The sequence below is a fragment of the Drosophila persimilis genome, unplaced genomic scaffold (genome assembly GCF_003286085.1).
Source record: "Drosophila persimilis strain 14011-0111.01,24,50 unplaced genomic scaffold, DperRS2 tig00000676-arrow-arrow-pilon, whole genome shotgun sequence".
NCBI lineage: Eukaryota > Metazoa > Arthropoda > Insecta > Diptera > Drosophilidae > Drosophila > Drosophila persimilis.
The window spans coordinates 1,907,050-1,928,034 of NW_020825332.1; the positions used below are offsets into that span (position 1 = coordinate 1,907,050).

Sequence of the window (20,985 nt, forward strand, 5' to 3'; positions counted from 1 at the left end):
AGAATTGCTTTCTACTGATTTCTGTTCGCCTGGTACTTCGGTCTGAAATTTTCTCGTTTTCGATCATTTGAGCGACCACACATTGATGTTTGTTGTTGTACAACAACTGACAACAGTTTTGTTTTATTGTTTTCTCCGTTATTTGTAGACCGATCGGGACGTGCGACGGCTTCCTGTGATCAGGGGAACATCCCTGAATTTATAGATTCAAGGATCAAGGATATTTCGTCCTGTCATATACATATGTATATCTTGTTTCTCCGTTGTTTGTGGGCCATTCTGGGCGGGCGATGGCTTCCAGTGATCGAAAAAAGATCCTTGGTCCTTACGTAAGGACCCTAACCTCCTCAGCCATACATTTGTAGTTTTCTGCACTCGTTGTGAGTCTATCTGGGCGTGCTATGGCTTCCTGTGATCGGGGGAACATCCTTGATTTTATCGAGTCCTTATGAAGGATCAAGGATATCAAGGACATCATACTTGTAGTTTTCTCCGCTATTTCTCAGCCTGAAAGTATGCCATAGCATATATCCTTGCCCAACCCCACTGAAAGCATGCTATAGCTACAAAAAAATACAATTTATTTAGTTTTGAAGTTCATTTTATTTTCTATATTCATTTCAGTATAATATTTTAAGCCAAATTAACGTAAGTACTGTATGGCAACTCTATTTTATTTATACTTGCGTGTCCTGTTCCCAATAATAAAAGTCCTTCTTAGATAAAAGTCAACAGATGGCGCTGGAATAAATTCCTGTTACGAAATAAACAACTATTCCCAGTAATAAAAGTCCTTTTTATGAAAAACAACATATAGATGACGCTGCAGTAGAAGTCCTTTTAAAAAAAAGCCCAACTGTTCCCAGTAATAAAAGGCATTTTATGAGACACAACATTTAGATGGCGATGAAGTGAAAGTCCTTGTACGAAAAGCCCAACTGTTCCCAGTAATAAAAGGCCTTTTTTGAGAAACAACATATAGATGACGCTGCAGTTAAAGTCCTTTAACGAAAACAAAACAAATGCCGCTGCAGCAAGAGTCCTTTTTCATGATGCCAGAAAAATACCTAAAAAAACGGTTTATTTATTATTTTCTTCCAAAATAAATCAAAATTTTTCGTCTAGTGTTCCGGTTTCCGCTAATCGTCGTTATTGAACAACTGAATGGGCTTGATGCAGAAAAGATCCGCAATGGCATTGTACTTTTTTAGCAGGGCATTGTGATAGGGCAGAGCCCCCAACTTCTCCACGAGGAGCATATGGCGCATCTCTCGGTCCCCTGGCATTTGGATGGGTTTCGCCAAGCTGGCGGGGGTACTGTTCTTGATGCACTCGGTGAAGTCATCAAGTCGATCCATAAAATCCGGGAGAAAGAAGTCGGGATCGATAACGATAAAGATCTGGCCAAGGTTGGGACATAGGCGCTTAACGTTTGACCTCCAGGGGGGAATCTGCGTGGAGAAGTTTGCCCCAGACAGGACCCCACACAGCAGATCAATCATGGCGGCGAGGCAATAGCCCTTGTTTGCACCCGCACAGGTTAGGCGCGGATTTCGCAAGGCCAGCATGGGAAAGCACGTGGAATAGCCCCTCTCATCAGCCGCCCAGAGGTGCGGAATGTATTCGTGTTTGGTCAAGGCCCATTCAATTGAACCAATGTCCTTCATACTGCTGACCATGTCCAGCATAAAATACGAGTTCCGTCCTTTGACGCCAAAGGCCAAGCAGTTGGCACCGATGCTGGCCACGCTAGAACGCGGCGGCACCATTATCGGAGCCCCATTGGACATCACTAGTCCCGCATAGTCTTGGTCGAGCGCCTGTAGGGCATACCAGCTGGCAATTCCAAGGTTATTCGACCGATTGGCAACCACAAAGCCGACTCCGACATTTTTCGCCTTTTCCAATGCCAGGCTCATGCAGAAGTTGCCCACAATTACGCCCAAGGCATCGTTCCCATTCACATGAGCAGTGGCCACTGTCTCACGGATGATCTCCGGCTCCGCGTCCATATTGGCACGACGATGGAGCAGGTCGTTTAGGTAGATATCGAGCTGGCTGAGGCCGCTGCCGTATATGCCACGATAGTCGGCGGCCACTAGAAATTCGCTGACGCATCGCAGCTTTAATTCGGGCACGCCAATCCTCTTCAAGCAGTCCCGAATAAAGCGACGCGCTTCCTCCACATGCACCAGCGAGTAGTCCCCCAGATTAGGAACCGCCATCGGCTTGCGGAAGGTGCTCATGCGACTGTGTCGCCCCATCCAATGTGCTGACCGGCGGAGCCAAAACATTGTAAGTGAATAATTTTCATCAAATTGATAAATCTACCTTGGGTTGCTTACGGGTTGTTATGTCTACGAATATTGTGAGAACTAAGGGGAGACCTAGTCGTTTGTTAGATATTCCATTATATTCCATTGATTGATTACTGTGTTAATTTTGATTAAATATTGGGGGTAGCATACGATAATTAGTTCAAGGCGGTCGACGTGAGAACGGCCACGCCACGCTCGTAGAAGCTGTGCGAATCCTGTCCAGCCGCCACGGCCAAGTCCACGGTGAAGAGCAGCTCTGTGCGAGTGGAATTCAGGTAGACAGGCAGCGTGAGCTTGCTGATGCGCGGCTCCGAGGATATCCTGATAGAAATCGAATGTTAGTGAATGCAAATTAGGGGTAAACCAAGTCGTATACTCACTTGACCCACTTCAGGATGGTCACTGGCAGATCCATCATGATGGTGGAGGCCAGAAGCAGCTCGTTGTTCTTGCACTGAGCGCCCTGGAGCTTGAGTCCGGTCACGCCGAAGCAGCAGTCCTTCTGGTCGGTCTTGAGGCCTGCATCAGTGATGGTCACCTCCAGGGCCAGCTCCTCCAGCGACCAGCTGTTGGCCTGGGCCACGCACTGCCTGGTGGCCGTGATGTACGCCTCGGGATTGAGAAGGCCGCCCAGCCAGACGGGGAAGCCCTGCAGCTCCTTGGCGCCCGCCTGCGAGACCAGCTGCGACACCTTCTGCAGCTGCTGCACGCGATTGCTGAAGTCGGTGATCCACTGGATGACGGTGCAGCCGGCAGGGACTGTGTAGCGCTTCCACCCCTTCGGGATGATGCCACGCACCAGCTCTGAGAGCATGGAACGATGGTGGTTCGTCTGCTTCTTCTCACCCTGGCAGATGAGCACGACGTCCTGCAGGTCCAGGATTACCGTCTGCAGCAGCCGGGCCCCGCTGGTCACCTCGCGCTCGAAGTAGCGGTACAGCGGATCCTTGATGTTCTCCACCGTGCGCTTGAGCACCTGCAGACTCTTGGGCAGCAGCTCCAGCCAGGCGGTGGCCGAGTTATGCAGCGTCTTCATCCATGACGGACGGCCATCCTCGCTGCGGCCTACAGCCAGAGCGGACTCGGCAGACTGTTCCTCTACGCTGTAAGCCAGCTCGTCATCATCCTCCAGTTGCTGCATCTTGAGCAGCTTGCTCACTAGATCTGTGCCGCGCGTGGTCAGCAGCACCTTCTCGGCATTGTTGGGCAGGCCTAGCCAGGAAGGCGTCTGGCGATCCGTCAAGTTCTCAATCCACTTCAGGAAGTGGTCACGACGTGTGCCGTCCGGCATGGTGATGTGTCGCAATCCGCCTGAAGCTCCGTCGACATTCGCCACCAGAGCAAAGTCAGCCTCAAAGCTGCGGGCGGTGAAGAGCTTCTTGAGGAACGATTGCAGCAGACGCTGGTCAAAGTCGTTGTCGATCTTGCCGCCATAGATGGACTGGGAGAGCAGCGTGACGAGAGCATCCCACGGCACCTTCTCTGGGGGGAGGTTGGTGCGGCCCATGGCCGTGGTGTCGATCCAGGTGTCCAGGGTGTCGCAGGCCACGCGCAGATCGGACTCGTTGAACTCGTACTTCTTGGCCCAGCCGAGGGGCACGTAGCGCAGGCGCTCCTGGACGATGGCGTGGAACCAGGCCAGCAGGAAGTAGAGTCTCGCCCGCTCGCTGGGCGTCTTCATCATGCGGGCCGCCGGCACCGTGGAGAAGGTGCGCAGCAGATTGGCCCGGATGCCCGGCGGCGGTTCAAACACGAATATACGACCGGCACGCAGCAAGTTGACGGGCACCTTCGGGTTGATCTCCATGGTGAGGAAGAGGCGGAAGCCAGAGTGGGGCTGCAGCGAGTGCATCTTCTTTTCCAGCTGCACTAGCCACTGGGGCGCCAGGTGCACGTTCTTGAGGAGTACCCAGCGACCGGTTTTGCAGGCCATGTTGATGGCGCGCTCCGCCTGATTGAAGCCCTCGGCAGAGCCAATCGCAATGCTGGAGATCTGCTTGTTCAGCTCCGCGGCCAGGTCATCCACACGGCCGGAGGCATCGAAGCCGGGCACTGAGCACAGCAGGGCGGGCGTATTGCAGTTCAGCTGCTTCTCGACGACGGCAGTAAAGTCAAGCTCCTGCTCGGCGTTGGGCATAAAGTCCTCTCCGAGGACAGTGTTCACCACATTGTGGGCGGCGGCGATGACGCGATCCGGCCTGAAGGCCTGGATCAGCAGCAACTGATGCACGGAACTGGCCACGGGACTGAGAGCCTTCGATTCGTCCCACAGCTGGGGCACGACCTGCTCGGGGGAGCTCTGCTGCAGCCAGGCACCCAGTTCGGGGATGGATTTCACCTTTTCGAGCAGCTTGCGGAAGATGGGAAGGCGCGTGGCCAAGCGATTGACGCCCTCGATCTGCTCTCCGCTCAGTCCCTCCACGGGAGTAGGATTGGCCAGCAGGCCCTCGCGGCTGCGCAGGAAGAAGTTGAACTCCGCGTCCAGGTTCGACTCCGACGTGCTCTTCAGGTGGATCTTGCACATGAGCAGGGCGAACGTGAGGCGATCGTTGTGGATCATGCCGCGGGCAACGCGCTCGTAGCAAACCTGGAACAGATCCTTGGTCACGATGCCCAGTCGCTCCGAGTGATCGGTGCGGCCATCAAGTCGGGGATTGTTGTACAGCACCGTGGAGAAGATGTCGAGGAACATCTTCAGCGAGTACTGGTAGAGGAAGTGCACCTGGTTAAGGCTGTCCATGGTGAAGTAGATGTTGCTGCAGGCGACGGACAGCGGCAGATACTGCTGCGACACGGTCTCGATCTCGGCTATCACCTTGTCCGTCTCGTCCACCTTCTGGTTGATGTCGTATGCCTCCTTCTTGAGGGTCTCCAGCGTGGTGATTACCGAGTCGTCGTCGAGAATCTTGCCCTTGGCGTCGTTGAGGGCCTGCAGCAGACTCTTCTCCAGCTGGCGCAGACGCAGCCGGAACTCGCCCTGCAGCTTCAGCAGATCGGAACGCTTCTCGTCGATGTCCGGACGCTCTGCCTTGAGCACCTGGTTGAGGCACTGCGACTGCAGCGAGCTGCGGGTCACAGTGAAGTTCACGAACGTCACCCTCGAGCAGATGTCTGGCGGGAACTCCACGGTGGGATCACGCGTGGACAGGAATATGACAAAGGATGGCGACAAATCAATGTCCTGGTCTCCAAGAGTGATCAAAACACGCCCGCCAGTGCGACGAAGCTCGCGGTTCAGCACGGGGTTCAAAATGGGATCGTAGTTCTCGACATCCTGCACCAGCAGGGGATTACCGAAGCGCAGAGCCGACTCCAGGTTCTTGCGGAAAGAATCGTCCAGGAAGGAGGTCTTTGTGATCTTCTTGCCCGCATACTCGTTGAGCAGGAAGGTGGTGGCCTGTCCCGAGGGATCGATGATCAGCGGATAGCGATTGAAGCGCTTCAGCATTATGGCGTTCTCCGTGCAGAGGTCGTCCGTGGGCAGAGCATTCGCCTGCCAGCGCAGCCGCTCGTCTGGATTCGACAGATACTCAGTGCGCGCCATGTCCGAGCGGTACTGGATGCTGGCCGACTGCAGGTGCTGCGACCAGGTGGTAAAGAGATTCAGCCGATAGTGCTGGTCGAAGTAGCCGCCGTAGGCAATGAAGGCCGCAGACAGCAGCACGTCACCCACAATGGTGGACATTTGGCTCTTGAATGTCTCGCTGGTCGACTCCCAGCGCTCGCGCTCAATGTTCAAGCTCTTGAGCAGAGCAATGGATCGATCCACCTTGGCCTGCACGTTCTCCAGATCCGTCTTGATGGCCTGAGCCTGCGAAATCAGCTGGGCATACTCCTCCTTGTAGGCAGCAATGCTGCGCTCCAGCTGCTCCACAAGATCCTTGGTCTCCTTGGCACTGGCCAGGTTCACATCGGCCTGCTCCTCCAGCGAGCGCAGTTCCTCCCGCAGGGGCTCCACGCGCTTCAGCATGTCGGCGTATTCGATCTGGAAGGAAAGTGAACGAATGAGTTGAGTTTCTCTCTAGTCTTCATAGTGCTTCTAGCTATCTTCGGTCATTCTTACCTGTGCAATGGCCCACTTAACCATGGGTCCGCACGCCATACTGGCACGGTTCACCTTCTCGAAGTTGTAGTCGGGGTTGCTCAGATACTTGGACTTCATCTTCTCGCGCACATCATCGCTTTGGGGATTAGAGATTCGAGATTAGTATTTCCACCGCGAATGGAGATCAATTGTCATTTTGGGATTATTATTTGAATGATTTGAAGCAAGCAAAGCAGTAAGTTCTTTATGGAATCAACGATAAATTTGACCAAAACCAGAAAATAACTAAAGCCAATAAACCGAAAGAAGTTTAAGTTAACGGTAACGGTAACGGTAACGGGCTGGGTTAAAGTGAAAGTTAAAGTTACAGTTACAGAAGGATGTGGGGAACATATTTACAGCTCGCTTAATTCAATTCAATAGAAAACTACGAAAAACAAACAAAAAAAACAACGTAAACGGGTAAAATCAAAAGTCAACTCAAATGAAATCCAATTCAGTTTTTCTACGCTCCAAAGAGCCAAAGCACAAAACTTGAACAACAGAAGAACAAGAACAGGAACAGGAACAAAAGAAATACACTCGTAATTTGAGAACAAAATGTGTGTGTTTTGGGTAATAATTGAATTTGTTTCATGCTTACGTTATGTTCTCGGTACCGAAGTTAGATACAATTGAATTAATGAAATTTTCACGCATTATCACGGCACGGATCGACTTCCAGTCGGTCGCATTCTCGCCCAGCAGCAGGCAGATCGACTCGAGGGCCAATTTGACCACCGACGGTGGATTGGCCATGGTTCGCACTTCAACGAGCTGTTGCTTGCGTATCGATTTGACGGCTGATTGATTGATTGGTTGGTTGGTTAACATGAAGGATCAGAATTAACACTTATCCAAGAGGTTATGCTATTCGTAAGATTAGGCTATAGGATTACCATCTAGAGTTAATTACTAATAAGAATCGAGCACGAATCGATGAACGGATCGGATGATCGGATGAACCTTGCACCTGGATAGAGCACTGGCTGTTGTAACATTATTTTATATCAGCGGTGGGCCGCACGCCCCACTGCAAACGAGTCGTCGAGAGTCGCGCTGGTAAGGCCTGTTGCCCACCGCTGTTGGATGTCCTTGTGCAACGGATTCGGTTGGCCGAACCCACTTGAAACCTTCTTAAGTTAGGGAGAGTTCTTCTATCCTTAGTTTCACACACCCACACACACACACACACACACACAAATGAGAGGACATAACTATTATACACAGCTATTGGGGATACACATTAGGGATATCTGGGAGATATCAGAGAGACAGAGAGTACTTCTAGGAGGGTTATGAGGTGTGTTTAGGGTTTAAGTTGAGTAGAGGCTTGGCTTGGCCTGTGCATTGCGTATGCTTTGGTGTGTGTTCGTTGGTGTATGTTGTAATTATGGGTTGGAATGATTGTGGAATGTAGAATGTAGATTATATGTATGATCGCTTGGGTATTATTGGTTTTCGGGCCAATTAGTGAACAGAGGACGCCACAAGAAGACAATGGGGGGGTGAGTGCTGGGTGGGCTGTATATGATGGCTGTAGTAGTAGTCTTTGGTGATGTGGTAAAGAGAAAGAGTTGCGTACGTGATCTTGTCAGTCTCCAAGTTAACGATCGAGGAGATGAAACTATCTTTCACGAGGATGCCGCGTATGGCCTTCCAATCGGTGGCACTCTCATTGAGCAGCTCGCAGACCGATTCCAGGGCCAGCTTGACCACAGCCGGGGGATTGGCCATCGACCGGACCTCGGCCAGGTGTTTCTTTTTAATAGAGCTAACGGCTGTGGATGGTGGATGGTGGGTTTGCGGATTGCGGATTGCAGGGTGGTTCGTGTGCGGATTGTTCGGTGAGGGTCAGAATTGAATACACGACAGAATTAATCATAATCGTACATAATCATATATCCAGAAAGGGAGAGACATAATCTTAGGTCTAACTTAGGGTTCGCCCGCCCACACATATGCGTGAATGTGGCGCCCGAAGAACTTACCTGCTTGGGCATCGATCACTGCTGGCTCCACCTGGGCCAGGTCGGCCATCACGTATTTGCGCTTCTCCTCGATCTTGATCGTTTGATCGGCCAGACGGATCTGGATCTCCTGCGACTGGATCTTCTTCTTCTCGGCCTCCTGCTGGTCCTGGAACATCTGCTTGAGCTTGGCGTTGGCCGCCTCGTTCTTGGCCTGCAGCTCCTGCTTCTTGACGGCCAGCGACTTCTGCATCTCCTCCACCTGCTCCACGGTCTCGGCGATCTTGTTGAGACCCACGTTCAGATGGAGCTGCTGCTCCTCGAGGTCGCTGCGCTTCTCGTTGTACAGCTTCACGAAATGATGGATAAAGTCGAGGTAGTGGCGCGGAGTGACCGCCATAGTGCGGCCTCCACGCTTGGCCAGACGAGCGTTGGCCTGGTGGAGCGTCTGGTGGACGTACACGCACGAGTTAATCACCGCATCCCGATGCGTGGGATTGGCCGGCACCAGGGGACACACGGAGGGGAAGAAGTCGGGCGCATGCCAGTTGGGACGCTCCAGATCGACGCGAGTGGTGAACTCCTTGCCCACCTGGAAGAGGGCCGAGTCCGACCAGTCGCCGAACCAATTCAGGACGCAGCGATTGAACAGGGCCGGCGATGTGGCGGCACGATCCTTGAGGCCATCCGTCGATGGGTTCATGGTGAAGACCACGTGCAGATTGCGCATCACCTGCTGCGTGAACCACTTGTAGAGCTCGTCGCTGGAGTCCAGCATGAGGCCCTCGCGCTGAGCGCCCTCCTTGCACTGCGTCATCAGGGTGGTGTACTCGTCGCCCTCGAAGAGACCCGGAACCTCGCCGTTGGCCAGCAGCGTGTTCATGCGCTCCAGGAAGCCAGAGTCCAGCACGTTCGACTCGTCCAGAATGAAGGCAATCTTCTCGTCCTTGCAGCCGGAGCGTCGCAGCACGCAGCGCAGATCCTCGTCAAAGTCCTCGCTCGTGTACTTGTTGTGGACCTTGATCTGGAATATGGACAGGCCGTTCATCCAAGCAACGAAGCGCGAGAGCGTGGTCTTGCCGGCACCAGAGACTCCAATGAGCAACAGATGGCCCTGCGGCTGGCGGAAGATTCGGTCGATGCGGAGCACATGGTCCAGCACCTCATCGAACAGCACGAGCGGCACATCCAGCTCCTCCTCGTAGAAGACCTTGAGGCGGGCGCGCACATAGTCGCGCAGCTCCTCGCGGTTCACGGGCATGTAGTCCTTGGACAGCCAGTTGCTGTACAGGATCGGACGCTGCAGCGCCTCCTCCTGGTTGATGCCGGGGAAGTGCTTGTGTCCCACAATATCAATGTTCTCGTTGGTCCAGCGCCGCTCAGGGTCATCCACCAGACGATCCTGGAACAGACGCAGTGCCTCGTGGGCCCACAGTCGCACCAGACCCTCCACTGGGAGGGAGTCCAGCGGGCGGATGGCCTCGCAGATGCCCCGCACCCAACGCGTCATCTCACGGGGCGAGTAGACGTAATGCGGCTGCATGTCCTGCGTGAAGCGATCCTGCGAGGCCAGATAGAACTCTACCATGGCGTTGGTTAGCGGCTCCGCGTACCCGCGCAGGGCGGGCATCAGGCGCAACATGGCACGCGAGAAGGTGCCGTAGATCTGCTTGAGCGACGTCTCTCCTGGGTAGTCCACATAGATGATGGGCACGTGCCGCAGGAAGCGATGCGACAGCGGCTTGCGACCCGGATCCGTGGGTGGATTACAGGCGCCTACGAATTGTATGCGCTCCAGCGATACCCAGGCCTGGTCACTGGCCCGATAGAAGCCCTTGTGCTCCACCAGCTGGCGCAGGAACGAGATGACTCGCTGCGTGCCATAGCTGTCCATGTCCGGGAGATTGATCTCGTCACAGAAGAGGACCAGCCACTTGCCAATCTGCACGGGCGACAGCACCACGCCATTGGGTGTCTTGCGGTACTCGCAGTAGTGATCGAACGTCTTCAGGAGCAGCTCCGGGGTAGTGGCCGATGAGAAATTGAGGCCCACCACCTCCATGTCGGGCAGGGCGCGCAGTGCCGAGAAGAGAGTCATCGTCTTGCCAGATCCAGGTGGACCGCAGAGCACTGAAAGGAAAGATTATTCTCAATCTGAACTTCAAATGAGCGGGAACGTTGGCCATTGCCACGGCTCTACTTTTACACCCGGTACTCAGTCAATATACACATATGGACATATGTGAGCTTCTCTCACTCTCACTCATTCTCCATCTCTCTCTTTTTGGGGAGGTTCAACTTTTGCTCGCAATTCTCATTAGAGATGGAAAAAACGTAGATAGGAAGAGAGGGACCACGACTTCTAGCTATGTTCTAATGTTAATTCTTGCACTTTAATTTGTTCATTCCTTCTGGGTGTCACCCACACGAATCCTCGAGTGCCGGGTATAAAAAAGATGAAGAAGGATTCCACTTACCCAAGGGTTTGTGCTCCGCCAGCCAAGTGTACAGCAGCGATTCGTGACGTACGGTGTCCAGAGTGGGCACCACAATGTCCGGAGAGGCCACCTTGTGGGTCTCCACCTCGATGACCGGCACCTTGTTGCTCCACGGCACCCAATCCCCGCTCATGCTCACCTCAAAGTCAATGATGGGAGCCCCAGCGGCTCCTGGCAGCGGAACGGTGGTCACACTGCGCACAAAGTCACCCAGATCGGTGCGCACCTTGAGCTTGGCATCGCCGGCAAAGGACCACAGAACTGAGTACACCAAAGCCTTGGGTATGTAGTGCTCCAGCTGGTCAGCGGAGCAGGGGAAGTCTGGGTGCTGCGAATTGAAAGTGAGCACGTTGCGGGCCGCCTGGTTGAGCATGGAGAAGAGCGAGCTGAGGGCCCGCAGTCGGGTGAAGTCCATGATGTGCTCCTGGTCCATGGCGTACTCCAGGGTGCGCACCACGATGCCATCGGCGGAGAAGAACGGCTGCAGCAGGAGCGCAATGTCGCGCTGCACCTGCAGCGAGGGCGAGACCTCCTCCTCCTTGTCCTTGGTGGGCTTCATCACGCCCACAAAGTCTTCGTCGCCATCCTCCAGGGGAATGCTGCGCAGCCGCGACAGATAGTTCTCGAATATCATTTCCGTGGAGAGCACATCCTCCGAGAACCAGACCATGCCGCACCGCGAAACGGTGGCCAGCGTGGCAAACTTCAGGTCCTGCACCTCGAACATCACCCGCACATTCGGAGGCAGCGAGAGACGCTCGCCGTTGGGCAGGGTCAGCAGCTTGTTGTCGTCCAGCACGGAGTTGAGGTTCTCCACCCATTCGGGATCCACGTCGCCGTCGAAGATGATCCACTGGCGCTTGTTGATCTCGCCGCGCACATTGTCGATGATCTTGCGGAGAATGTGGGTGAAGAGACCGTCGGTCCACTCGCGGGTGTTGGGATCGAGGACGCCGTAGAGGGCCTCCTTGGAGATGGCCTTGGGATCGATCACGTGGGCCACTCCCTCAACGCCCTCGAAGCGTTCCAGGGCCTTCAGCAGAGTTCTCCAAGCAGTGGACTTGCCGGAGCCCGAGGGACCCACCATCATCAGCCCGTGGTTGAGGTTGGAGATCTGGTAGAGTTGCAGCACCTGGGAAAGGACACGGAATATTAGCATGGACACAGATTGAAGGGAGGTAGGGGTCTCTTAGTTACTTTGTCCACCCACGTGGAGCCGAGTCCCTGAAGATTTAGTAAGCATGTGTGTGTGAATCGAATGATTATTCAATGAGTCCCCCCATCCATACGCACAGTCCCGATCCCCACTGATGCTTACCTTTTCCATCCAGGCAGCGCCCTGCTCGTCTCCCTCGCCACAGACCAGATAGTCCTCCTGGCACACCTTGCGAATCTCCTCCTTGAGGCCCTTCATCTCTGCGCGCGTGTAGCCCACATTGGGGAAGACGTCGCTGAGCAGCGAGAAGAGCAGGGGAATGTCCTCGGCCACCAGTTTGGGGACCATGGTCTCGCACACCGACTGGATGAGGATCTCCTGCTCGGGCAGGTTCTCGGCCACGGAGGCCTCGTCGATGTTCTCGTCGCCGCGCTGACGCATCTGTTCCTTGATCTTCATGATGCGATCGCGCTTCACGTTGCCCGCGGAGATCAGCACCGACTTGAGGGCGCGCAGACCGAAGTCGTAGTGGCTCTGGTTGGAGAGCTGCTCGTCGCACAGCTTGAAGAATGGGACGATCTTGCAGGCCAGCTTCTCGGCAGTGCGGAAGCCCTGCGAGAAGAGCATCACCTCGGCGATGAGCTGGCGATCGGGTGTGGTCATCGCCAGCGAGCGGAACAGCTTCTTCAGATTGTCCGGCAGGTTGGAGCGGCCGGCGTAGCCCGGATTCATTGTGATGAAGATGGCCATGTCGGCGGAAACGCGCACCTGCTTGCCCACCAGCTCCACGGTGATGCTCTCCTTGTTGCTGTCCATGTCGTACTTGAGCGCCTCCTGGATGGTCTGGATCTGCTGCGAGCAGGCGGACAGCATCCGCTCCTCCAAACGATTGAACTCGTCGAAACAGCCCCAGGCCCCCACCTGGCACAGGCCTACAAAGATGCGGCCCATGGCCTGGAAGTCGAACGTCTCGTCGCAGTTGAAGACCAGCACGAAGCGACCCAGCTGATTGCCCAGCGCCTTCACCGACTCCGTTTTGCCCGTGCCAGCAGGCCCGAACGGAGAGCCTCCGAGGCGCGACTCCAGGGCTTGGGTCATTGTCAGATAGCAGCGATCCGTGAGCGGCGTCTGCACCAGGCGATCCTGCACTCCCAGATACTCGAAGCCGTAGAAGAAGCGCGCGTTGGCCATGTGAATGGTCAGCTGCTGCAGCACCTCCGTCTGGCGAGGATCGAAGTAGAAGCGCATCTCGCACAGCCACTGGAAGGACTTGGGCGACGTCACGCCGTTGGTGATGAGGCGCCGGGTGACCGTACGCTTGTGCACGAACTCGTTGATGAGATGCTCCAGTTTGCGGCGCCGCAGCGGCGGCTGCTCCTGCAGCACAGAGTCGGCCAGGACATTCAGGGTGTTCTCCACGTTTCCCAGGACGCGCTGCATGGGCTTGGCGTTGTTTGTCTCTGAGGCCTGCTGCAGAGCCGCCTCCACATCCTCGGACCAGAGGATTTGGGCCGCGAGGACCACAATCTGGGCCTGGTACTTGTCGCACCATTCCATGTAGGCCTGGGGATCGATCTTGCCATCGCGGAACTGCTTGATGTCCTGCACGGCCTGGGCCAACAGGGAGGCCAGGGTGAAGCGCATCTGCTTCTCCACCAGCGACAGCCACTCGTTGATCTTGGGGTGCTCCACGGTGGAAACGGGATTGATGAAGTGCACCTCCTCGCCCTCGCGCGACGATATGCCCAGAATGACGTTGCTCTCCTCGTTCAGCAGGATGGCAGCCACGCCGGCGAACATCTTCTTGAAGTGCTTCTGGAGGCGGGCAATGTTCTTGCTGTTGCCGATGATCTCCAGCAGATCCTCATCGCCCACGAAGTAGAATCGGGGGAAGGAGGTGCGCTCCCTCTCCAGGTACTCGCCCAGGGCCTTCTGGATCTTGCCCAGCAGATCGGCCAGACGCTCCAGCGAACGCTGCACGGCGGGAATGTTTAGAACATCCATCACTTTCGGTGACTTCGTGACCTTCTTCATCAGACCGAGGAACTCGGAGCTGATGCTCTGGAAACGGGATGTCTCCACTGGGAGCAGGGTCTTGATGTCGGCACTGCCCGAGAAGATGCCCTCGAGGTACACCCAGCGGCGCTGCACATCGATCCACACGTCGAAGAGGGCGTTGATGCGGTTCAGCTTCTCCTCCCAGGTGAGGGCCTCCTCCTCGAAGACCTTGTAGTAGGGCGACAGCTTCATGGCGGCCACCGAGTTGATGTGCTCCTTGACCTTATTGAAGAGGTCGTCCCAGCCGCGGATGATGCGGCACTTGTTCTGGTAGTTGATTAGATCCAGCTCGTAGTTCTGCCACGACTCGCGCACCTGCTTGAGGAACTCCTCGAGGGCCATCTCGCCCTGGGCCACCAGAATAATGTCTTTGACGATGCCCTCGTTCTTCTGCAGATTGACATCCCACACCTGTCCGAGCGTGAGGTCGGAGATGACCCAGTTGACGCGCAGCTGCTTTGTCAGCTGCTTCCAGTGGCGCTCCTTGAGGGCGTCCGACTTGAGCTCCACGATCAGCATGTTCACCTTGATGTAGCTCTGGATGAGCTTCTTCACGTACTCGTACGACTCGTACATGCGAAGGCGGGCGGGCAGCTCCTTCAGCTGTGCCATCATGGCCTCCAGCTGCTGGCGCAGCTTGCGCGGCTGCACCGAGAGCCAGGGCTTCTCGCGCGTCTCGTCGATCTGGGTCCACACCTTCGAGAGCTCTCCCCACACTCCGCGCAGGTCCTGCAGCTCCTCGAGGGCCACATTCATGCGCTCGGCACTGTTGTTGGGCACCGCCGACTCCTGCAGCTCCAGGGCTTCCTTGGCCTTGGCCACATTGTCGCGCTCCTCCTTGAGGCGCGAGTACTTGCTCTCGAAGATCTGCAGCTGCTGGAGAGCATCGTCCGGACGGATCTTGCCGCCCGTGGGCTTGGTCTTCTCCCAGTCGTTGAGGAAGTCGACGGTGCGCGTCTCCACGGCCTTGTCCTCGGCCACGATCTTGGCCTGCAGGCTCGCAACCTGCGTCTGGATGGCCGTGTCCTTGCGCTTGATGATCTCATTGAAGGCCGACCACTCGCCTTCGATGTTGTCTACGTGTAGCCAGTTGTTGGGGAACTGGAAGCGCTGGCGCTCGAGTATGCGCTGCGCCTCCCTGAAAACCTCCACCTGCTTGTCCCAGGATATCATGTCCTTCTTCAGCGACTGCACGTAGGTGATGAAACTGACGGCATCCGAGGTGCTGGCCGCCTCAATGCTCTGCATCTCGAGGTCAGTGCGCGACTTGGACACCTTGCCGTGGAAGCTGGTCATCTCGGTGCCCAGCAGCGTTCCAAATTTACCCAGCGCCTCCTTGTGCCACGAGTCGTACTTCAGAGTGACCTTGGCCTGTACCTTGGCGTAATCGATGATGATGGGGCCATAGGCGCGCCGGGTGTCCGACGTGTCGAAGGTGGTGCGCGACTGCTTGATGTCGTTGAGGCACTTGATCCACAAGTTGACATCCTCGCCCAGGCGGCCGTACAACATGTCTGCCTGCAGATCCCACAGGCTCTGGTAGCGCAGCCACTCGTCCACATAGTTGCGCACCTCGCCCACCTTGTTGTTGATGGCCCCGTAGGCACTTTCCAGGATCTTGCCCTCGGGCAGCTTCGTCAGCAGATTGCGGTACGTCTGCGAGACGGGTTTCTCCAGGCCCACCTGGTAGCGGGTGCTCTGGAGGCGCATCTGCGAGGTGACGATCGCCTGCCAGGCGAAGAACTGCTGCATGATCTGGAAGCGGGCCTCCTCAATGGAGGGATACAGATACATCTGCTGATTGGTGATGCGGATCTCGTGCACGGCGTTCTGGATCTGCGGCTCTCCTCCGAGCTTGTGCGTGGGCTGGGCCGGGGCATCAGTGTCCATGGATGTATCCACCTCCTTCTTGTTGCCAGTCAAGGCCTCGGTCCAGGCCTGGATACCCGCCTGCAGGCGCAGCGCCAGCTTCTTCTCCACCTCCTCATCCAGACGCGTGACCCAAACACTCAAATTGGAATACTGACGCAGCGAAAGGTCATCGACAGCATGTTGAATCTTCGAGAGAATCTCCACAAAGGTGGCAGCACTATAGGGACACGTCTCCAGCGAGCGCACATCCACATCCAGTTGCTCCTCAACCACCAACAAGTCATCCACCTATGAACAGAGGGAAACATTCAGTTTCATTTAGGTTTGCAATCCCTTAATGTGGGTTTACCTTCTCCTGGAACTGCGTAACGCATTCGGAGAGACGGAGAACGTAAGGATCCAGCTTGTACGATTCCCAAACGAGTCCTATTCCCTCGGAGACCAAGTTCAAGACATCTTTGCGCAGTCCTGCCACCAGCGGCACAATGCTGGCCCGATCCTCGATCTAGATGGAAATCATTTGGTTAGTTGAGCGATTCGTGTAAAGTATAGAAAGTGATTCTTCATTTGCATGCGGGAGTTGAACAAAGAGCTGGGACTAGGAAATCAAATGGTGGTTGCAGGTACAGGTACAGGTACAGGTACGGGGAATATTTGGGGGGAATTAACAAACGCTTTTGGGGGAGGTACAACAACGCAACAACACTACCTTGAATACGGAATTTTGTGCTAGACTCCTATTATTAAGCTGCATGAAAGAAAGGTTGTTGTAGGTTCGGTAGAGATTCAGAGAGAGAGAGAAAGACGGGGTTTCTTGTGGTGGGTCTATTGGTTTATGGTCTCTATGTGACGTGTGTACTAGTGTCTGGTGTCTAGTGTCTGGTGGTGGGTAACAAAATTCAAGCTGCACGCCAGGAACAAAGCAATGCAAAGAGAACAAAGTGGAGCCAGTGGTTGACTCCAGCACGGTGACATCGTGTGGGTGTGGGTGTGATTGTGGCACAGTGGAGTGTATAAAGAGTGTTGAGAGAAATGCCTGACTGATATCAAGTGAATCTCTAGATGCTCTCCAGAGATTCTTTTGATTACAGTCCTTCTTCGAGTGAAGAGACCCTTCAACGGAAGCTCACCTTCTCCAGGGTGCGTTCGTAGGTGCGAACACTCTCAATCAGCGATATAGCATACGGATAGATCTGGTTTGCCTGATGCGCCTTGTTCACAATGGTGAGCGGAACTCTGCAGAAAGACAAGCCATGAAATCCAAGCTCTATCCAAGATAGAGCGCTCGTTTACATACCTGAATCCCAGATTCTTGATATTCCGCACCTCCTTGGCCAGCGTGATGATCTCTGGCAGAAAGTTGACCCTCAGTCGCAGAACATTGCCACGTCCAGTGCGAGAGCGCGTCGACTCAATTGTGAAAATGCGACCAGTGCTGCCAAAGTTGCGCTCCTGCACCTTGCGGGCCCACTCGTTGAACACCTCAACGGTGGAGAGCTTGGCGCGGAAGCTAACCCCGTCTTCCTTAAGCCTCTGGCCCTCGATGTGGGTCTCCCAGCCCTTGCCCAGCACATCCTCCACGCGCTTCAAGTACATCGTCAGCTGGTTGTCGATCTGACGGGCCCAAATTATGGAGCCCGCCACCGGGGGCAGGTCCCGCACCGAGGAGAGGCGGCAGCTCTTGCTCTGCGGATACTGCACCTTGAACTTCTCGTGCAGGGCCTCGATGTCGTCCTTCACACGCTGTATCAGCTGCGTCTGGTACTCCCGTATGGCGCCGCGTATGTGCGGGCGCACAAACAGCGCATTGAAGCGCGAGAAGATGCGGAACATCTCGTTGGCATTCTTAGCCGTTCCCAGTTGGTCGCGTAAATGAGCCGTGATGCGAGTCTCCACGCGATCTGTGAGCGAAAGGAATCAGTTTTAGTGATTTTCAAGTTTAGTGAACCGTACAGAACACGGTTCACTTACCTATCTTCTCCTCGTAGCGCTTCACTGCTGCCTCCCAGGCCTCGGAGCCTTCCTTGGTTATGTCCAAGCAATCCACTTCCTTGACATTTTCGTAGGCAAGATTCACCTCTTCGATGGCATTGGCATCGGCGGCGTCCAGGCTGTAGGGCTGCTTGGTCTCCACGGTGCTGCCGTCATCGCCAACGGCCTGCTTGGTGGGACGCAGGACGCGCAGGATAACAGTGCGCAGCTGTTCGTGCTGGCGCCGGAACTTGCGCATGTGCTCCATGCGGGTCTGCAGCTTCTTGTGGGCGGGCGATACCCGCCACACCATCTTCAGGTGCTCATCCCGCTTCTTCTTCACAATGTCGCGGAGCAGGCCCTGCAGCTTGTCGTACTCGTCGTCCCAGCAGCTGAAGATCTCGAAGCACTGGTTCATCACGCGCTCGAACTCGTCGAAGGGAATGTGCATTAGTCGCCGAGTGCCCAGCACCTTGAGCAGCTGCTGAGACAGATCCCGCGAGATGGCCTCAATCAGCTTGAGGCAACGCTGGATGGGATACTTGGTGTTGCGCACCTTCCGCAGATGCGAGAAGATCTGCTGCACAGCCGGCCGGATCTTCTCCAGCTCCGTGGCAGACAGCAGATCGTTGATGGGGAAGTCCTTCATCAGGGGATTGTAGTCGGCCACAGTGGCCAGAGCCTGCTTCAGCTCCGTGTCCGTATCGAACGAGACGGTGGCATGGAAGCGCTTGCCATGCTTCAGTATGTCCAAAGTCAGAGCCACCTCCGGGGACTCGCCCTTCTCTTGGATGCGATACAGGGCACGCTCCAGATTCAGCCAGAAAGAGATTTCCTACAAAAATGCGATATAAAAATAACAAATTTGTTTTCCATAAATTATTTTTATACCCGGAACTCGCAGAATTTAGGGATATATTAGCGGTGTGTAAAACCCAGAATGAAGAGTTTCTGAACCCCCATAAAGCCAGGTCTGTCTGTCTGTCCTTTAGTATTGATGATCTGCCCTGATCTAAGGGGTGGAGCAACCAAATTTGATGTGGAGACGTCTGTGAGTTAAAATTTCGGCCCGCCCCCTTCACTGCCGGATGTGGATCAGTTTGAATCCATTTCCAGTGGCTGGTTACTCTACCCCTTCCACGCGCTTAGTCATTCTCCCTTTCTCTCGCTATCTCACTCTTAATCGTAGAGTGTGTGCTCGCACTTCTCGATATGGCTATCTCTGTTTTGTAGTCATAAACAAGACAGCGAGAGAGAGAGGGAGAGCATACGGTAGTCATCGGCTCCGATACCGATTCTGGCGCTTACGAATAATATGTATTGTATAGACTAATCAGTATAATCAGAAAAGCTGACTGAGTACCGGGTGTAAAAGATCTCAACGCTTCCGATCGTTCTCACCTGCAGCGCTGTACCCGATCCGGGGTCACGGTTCAGCTTGGTGACCTTCTTGATTTCGGTGATCCAGCGATTGACGCCGTTCTGCAGCTGGTTGAGGAACGAAGAGTCCTCCACCTTGTCGCCAAAGTCCACCACCTTGGCCTTGCGTCCCTCATCGGCGCACTTGCGGATCACTGCGTTGACGATCTGGTGAGCCGTCAGGGTAATCTCCGGTATATCAATGTTCTGCTGCAGGTGCAGCAGACCCATCTCCAGCTCCGCCAGCTTCTTCTCCACCGACGGGGCCATCTTGTCGCCATCCCGGTCCGCACGACCCGACTCCTTGACGTACGACTTGAAGTAGGGGGCCAGGGACTTGCTGATGAACGCGTGGAGCGTCTCGTACGGGGAGCCATCGGAGAAGTTGATCAGTCGCAGCTGGGAGTGAATCGACTTGTCCGCCTCCACCACAACGCCCCGCTTGATGCATGCCAGCGAGGCCATGCGGCTGTTGGTGAAGTGTACGTCATTGCTGATTTGGTACGACACCTGCTCCTTCTCCTCCTCCCCCTCCGCCGGCTGTTCGCTATCGTCCTCTGCAAAAATCAAGGAAATAAATCACTAATGAGGCTGCTATCGCACTGTTTCATTCACCCACATTGCACGGCCTCGCCGCCTATCTGGCCATGAGCTCAATGGCGTGGCACTGACATCATTTCATTACCAAGGCGTCACCTTCGAAAAATTCAGCGGCCAAGGGAAAAACCTTCAAAATTCGAACAGCCAAGGCTGGACCTTGGCGCTGTCATTGCTCCCACATTTGTTGGCCCCGGTGCCAATGTCAATGACAACGCTCAATGCCGCAAGTCAATGGAATAGGTACGTACGCAGCCCCAAGGTCGCGCCACTCCGCTTCGTGTTGCTTCCGCAAACAAACTTGTTGATTCTCTGTTTGTAAACAACCGAAAGCCGGCCGGCAATCGATGCCACAGGTGGCAGCATTGTTCAGCTGATTTTTAGCACATTGCTATCGATTATTTAGTCCGTGACGTCATGCGCTGACGATATGCGCAGAACCAGTTTTACGAAAAAAAGGTTAACAAAAACAACAGCTGCATTGATGTTTAACAAAAACTCCGTGCATTTGAGAAACACATTAAGAATGACTCATTTTGGGTTGAATGAATAGACTGTTAGACATGGCTTTTCCGATCTGAGTACTTTACATGCAGTTTATAGACTTTCTCCTGGCCCAGGGAACGCCATATTGTGCAATTTTATTTTGCAGTGGCGTCCCAGGTGCCAGCCCTGCAGAAAAAAGCGTGCTCACCTTTAATGCAGTTCCGCTGCACATACAGCGCCTGCACCTGGGGGTCCGAGAGAAACTTTCTGATAGTCTCCTGGTTGACCGGGTCGTCCAGGGCTTTATTCAGAGATTGCGGCACCACTTCGTCATCGGGCAGCAAGATAGTGACTGCCTTTCGCAGATAATTTGCAAATGCATCGTAGTTGGCTATTGACACATTCACGCCGGGATCCACCGATGTGTCGGTGTTTTCCAGGGAATCACCCATGTCCACCAATGGTTTTAAATACAAAATTCACGATTTAATGTGCACAATAAGAATTTTTCACAACTGCCTCGCCCAGTGAAAATTACGTGTGCTCTTGTTTTCCT

General features: G+C 54.6%; 2 protein-coding genes across 9 annotated transcripts; both read right to left on the minus strand.

Moving 5' to 3' along the window:
* Positions 1-1,034: 1,034 nt before the first annotated feature.
* Positions 1,035-2,438, minus strand: LOC6599685 (uncharacterized oxidoreductase YjmC). The gene is made up of 2 exons (XM_002024752.2): positions 2,346-2,438; positions 1,035-2,272 (listed from the first exon to the last, which is right to left on the minus strand). Exons 1-2 carry the CDS (start codon positions 2,419-2,421, stop codon positions 1,140-1,142), a joined length of 1,209 nt encoding a protein of 402 aa, XP_002024788.2. The 5' UTR covers positions 2,422-2,438; the 3' UTR covers positions 1,035-1,139.
* Positions 2,395-20,917, minus strand: LOC6599681 (dynein heavy chain, cytoplasmic). Of its 8 annotated transcripts, none has more exons than XM_026991468.1 (15): positions 20,638-20,917; positions 19,329-19,903; positions 17,928-18,762; positions 17,254-17,857; positions 17,087-17,192; positions 16,666-16,704; positions 16,306-16,461; positions 12,189-16,244; positions 12,068-12,094; positions 10,850-12,002; positions 8,394-10,502; positions 7,007-7,205; positions 6,382-6,499; positions 2,699-6,303; positions 2,395-2,639 (listed from the first exon to the last, which is right to left on the minus strand). In XM_026991468.1, exons 1-15 carry the CDS (start codon positions 20,879-20,881, stop codon positions 2,474-2,476), a joined length of 13,992 nt encoding a protein of 4,663 aa, XP_026847269.1. In that variant the 5' UTR covers positions 20,882-20,917; the 3' UTR covers positions 2,395-2,473. The 8 variants fall into 8 exon arrangements, with proteins under 8 accessions (XP_026847269.1, XP_026847270.1, XP_026847273.1 ...); XM_026991469.1 differs by lacking the exon at positions 7,007-7,205 and adding an exon at positions 7,988-8,183; XM_026991472.1 differs by lacking the exon at positions 16,666-16,704.
* Positions 20,918-20,985: the final 68 nt, after the last annotated feature.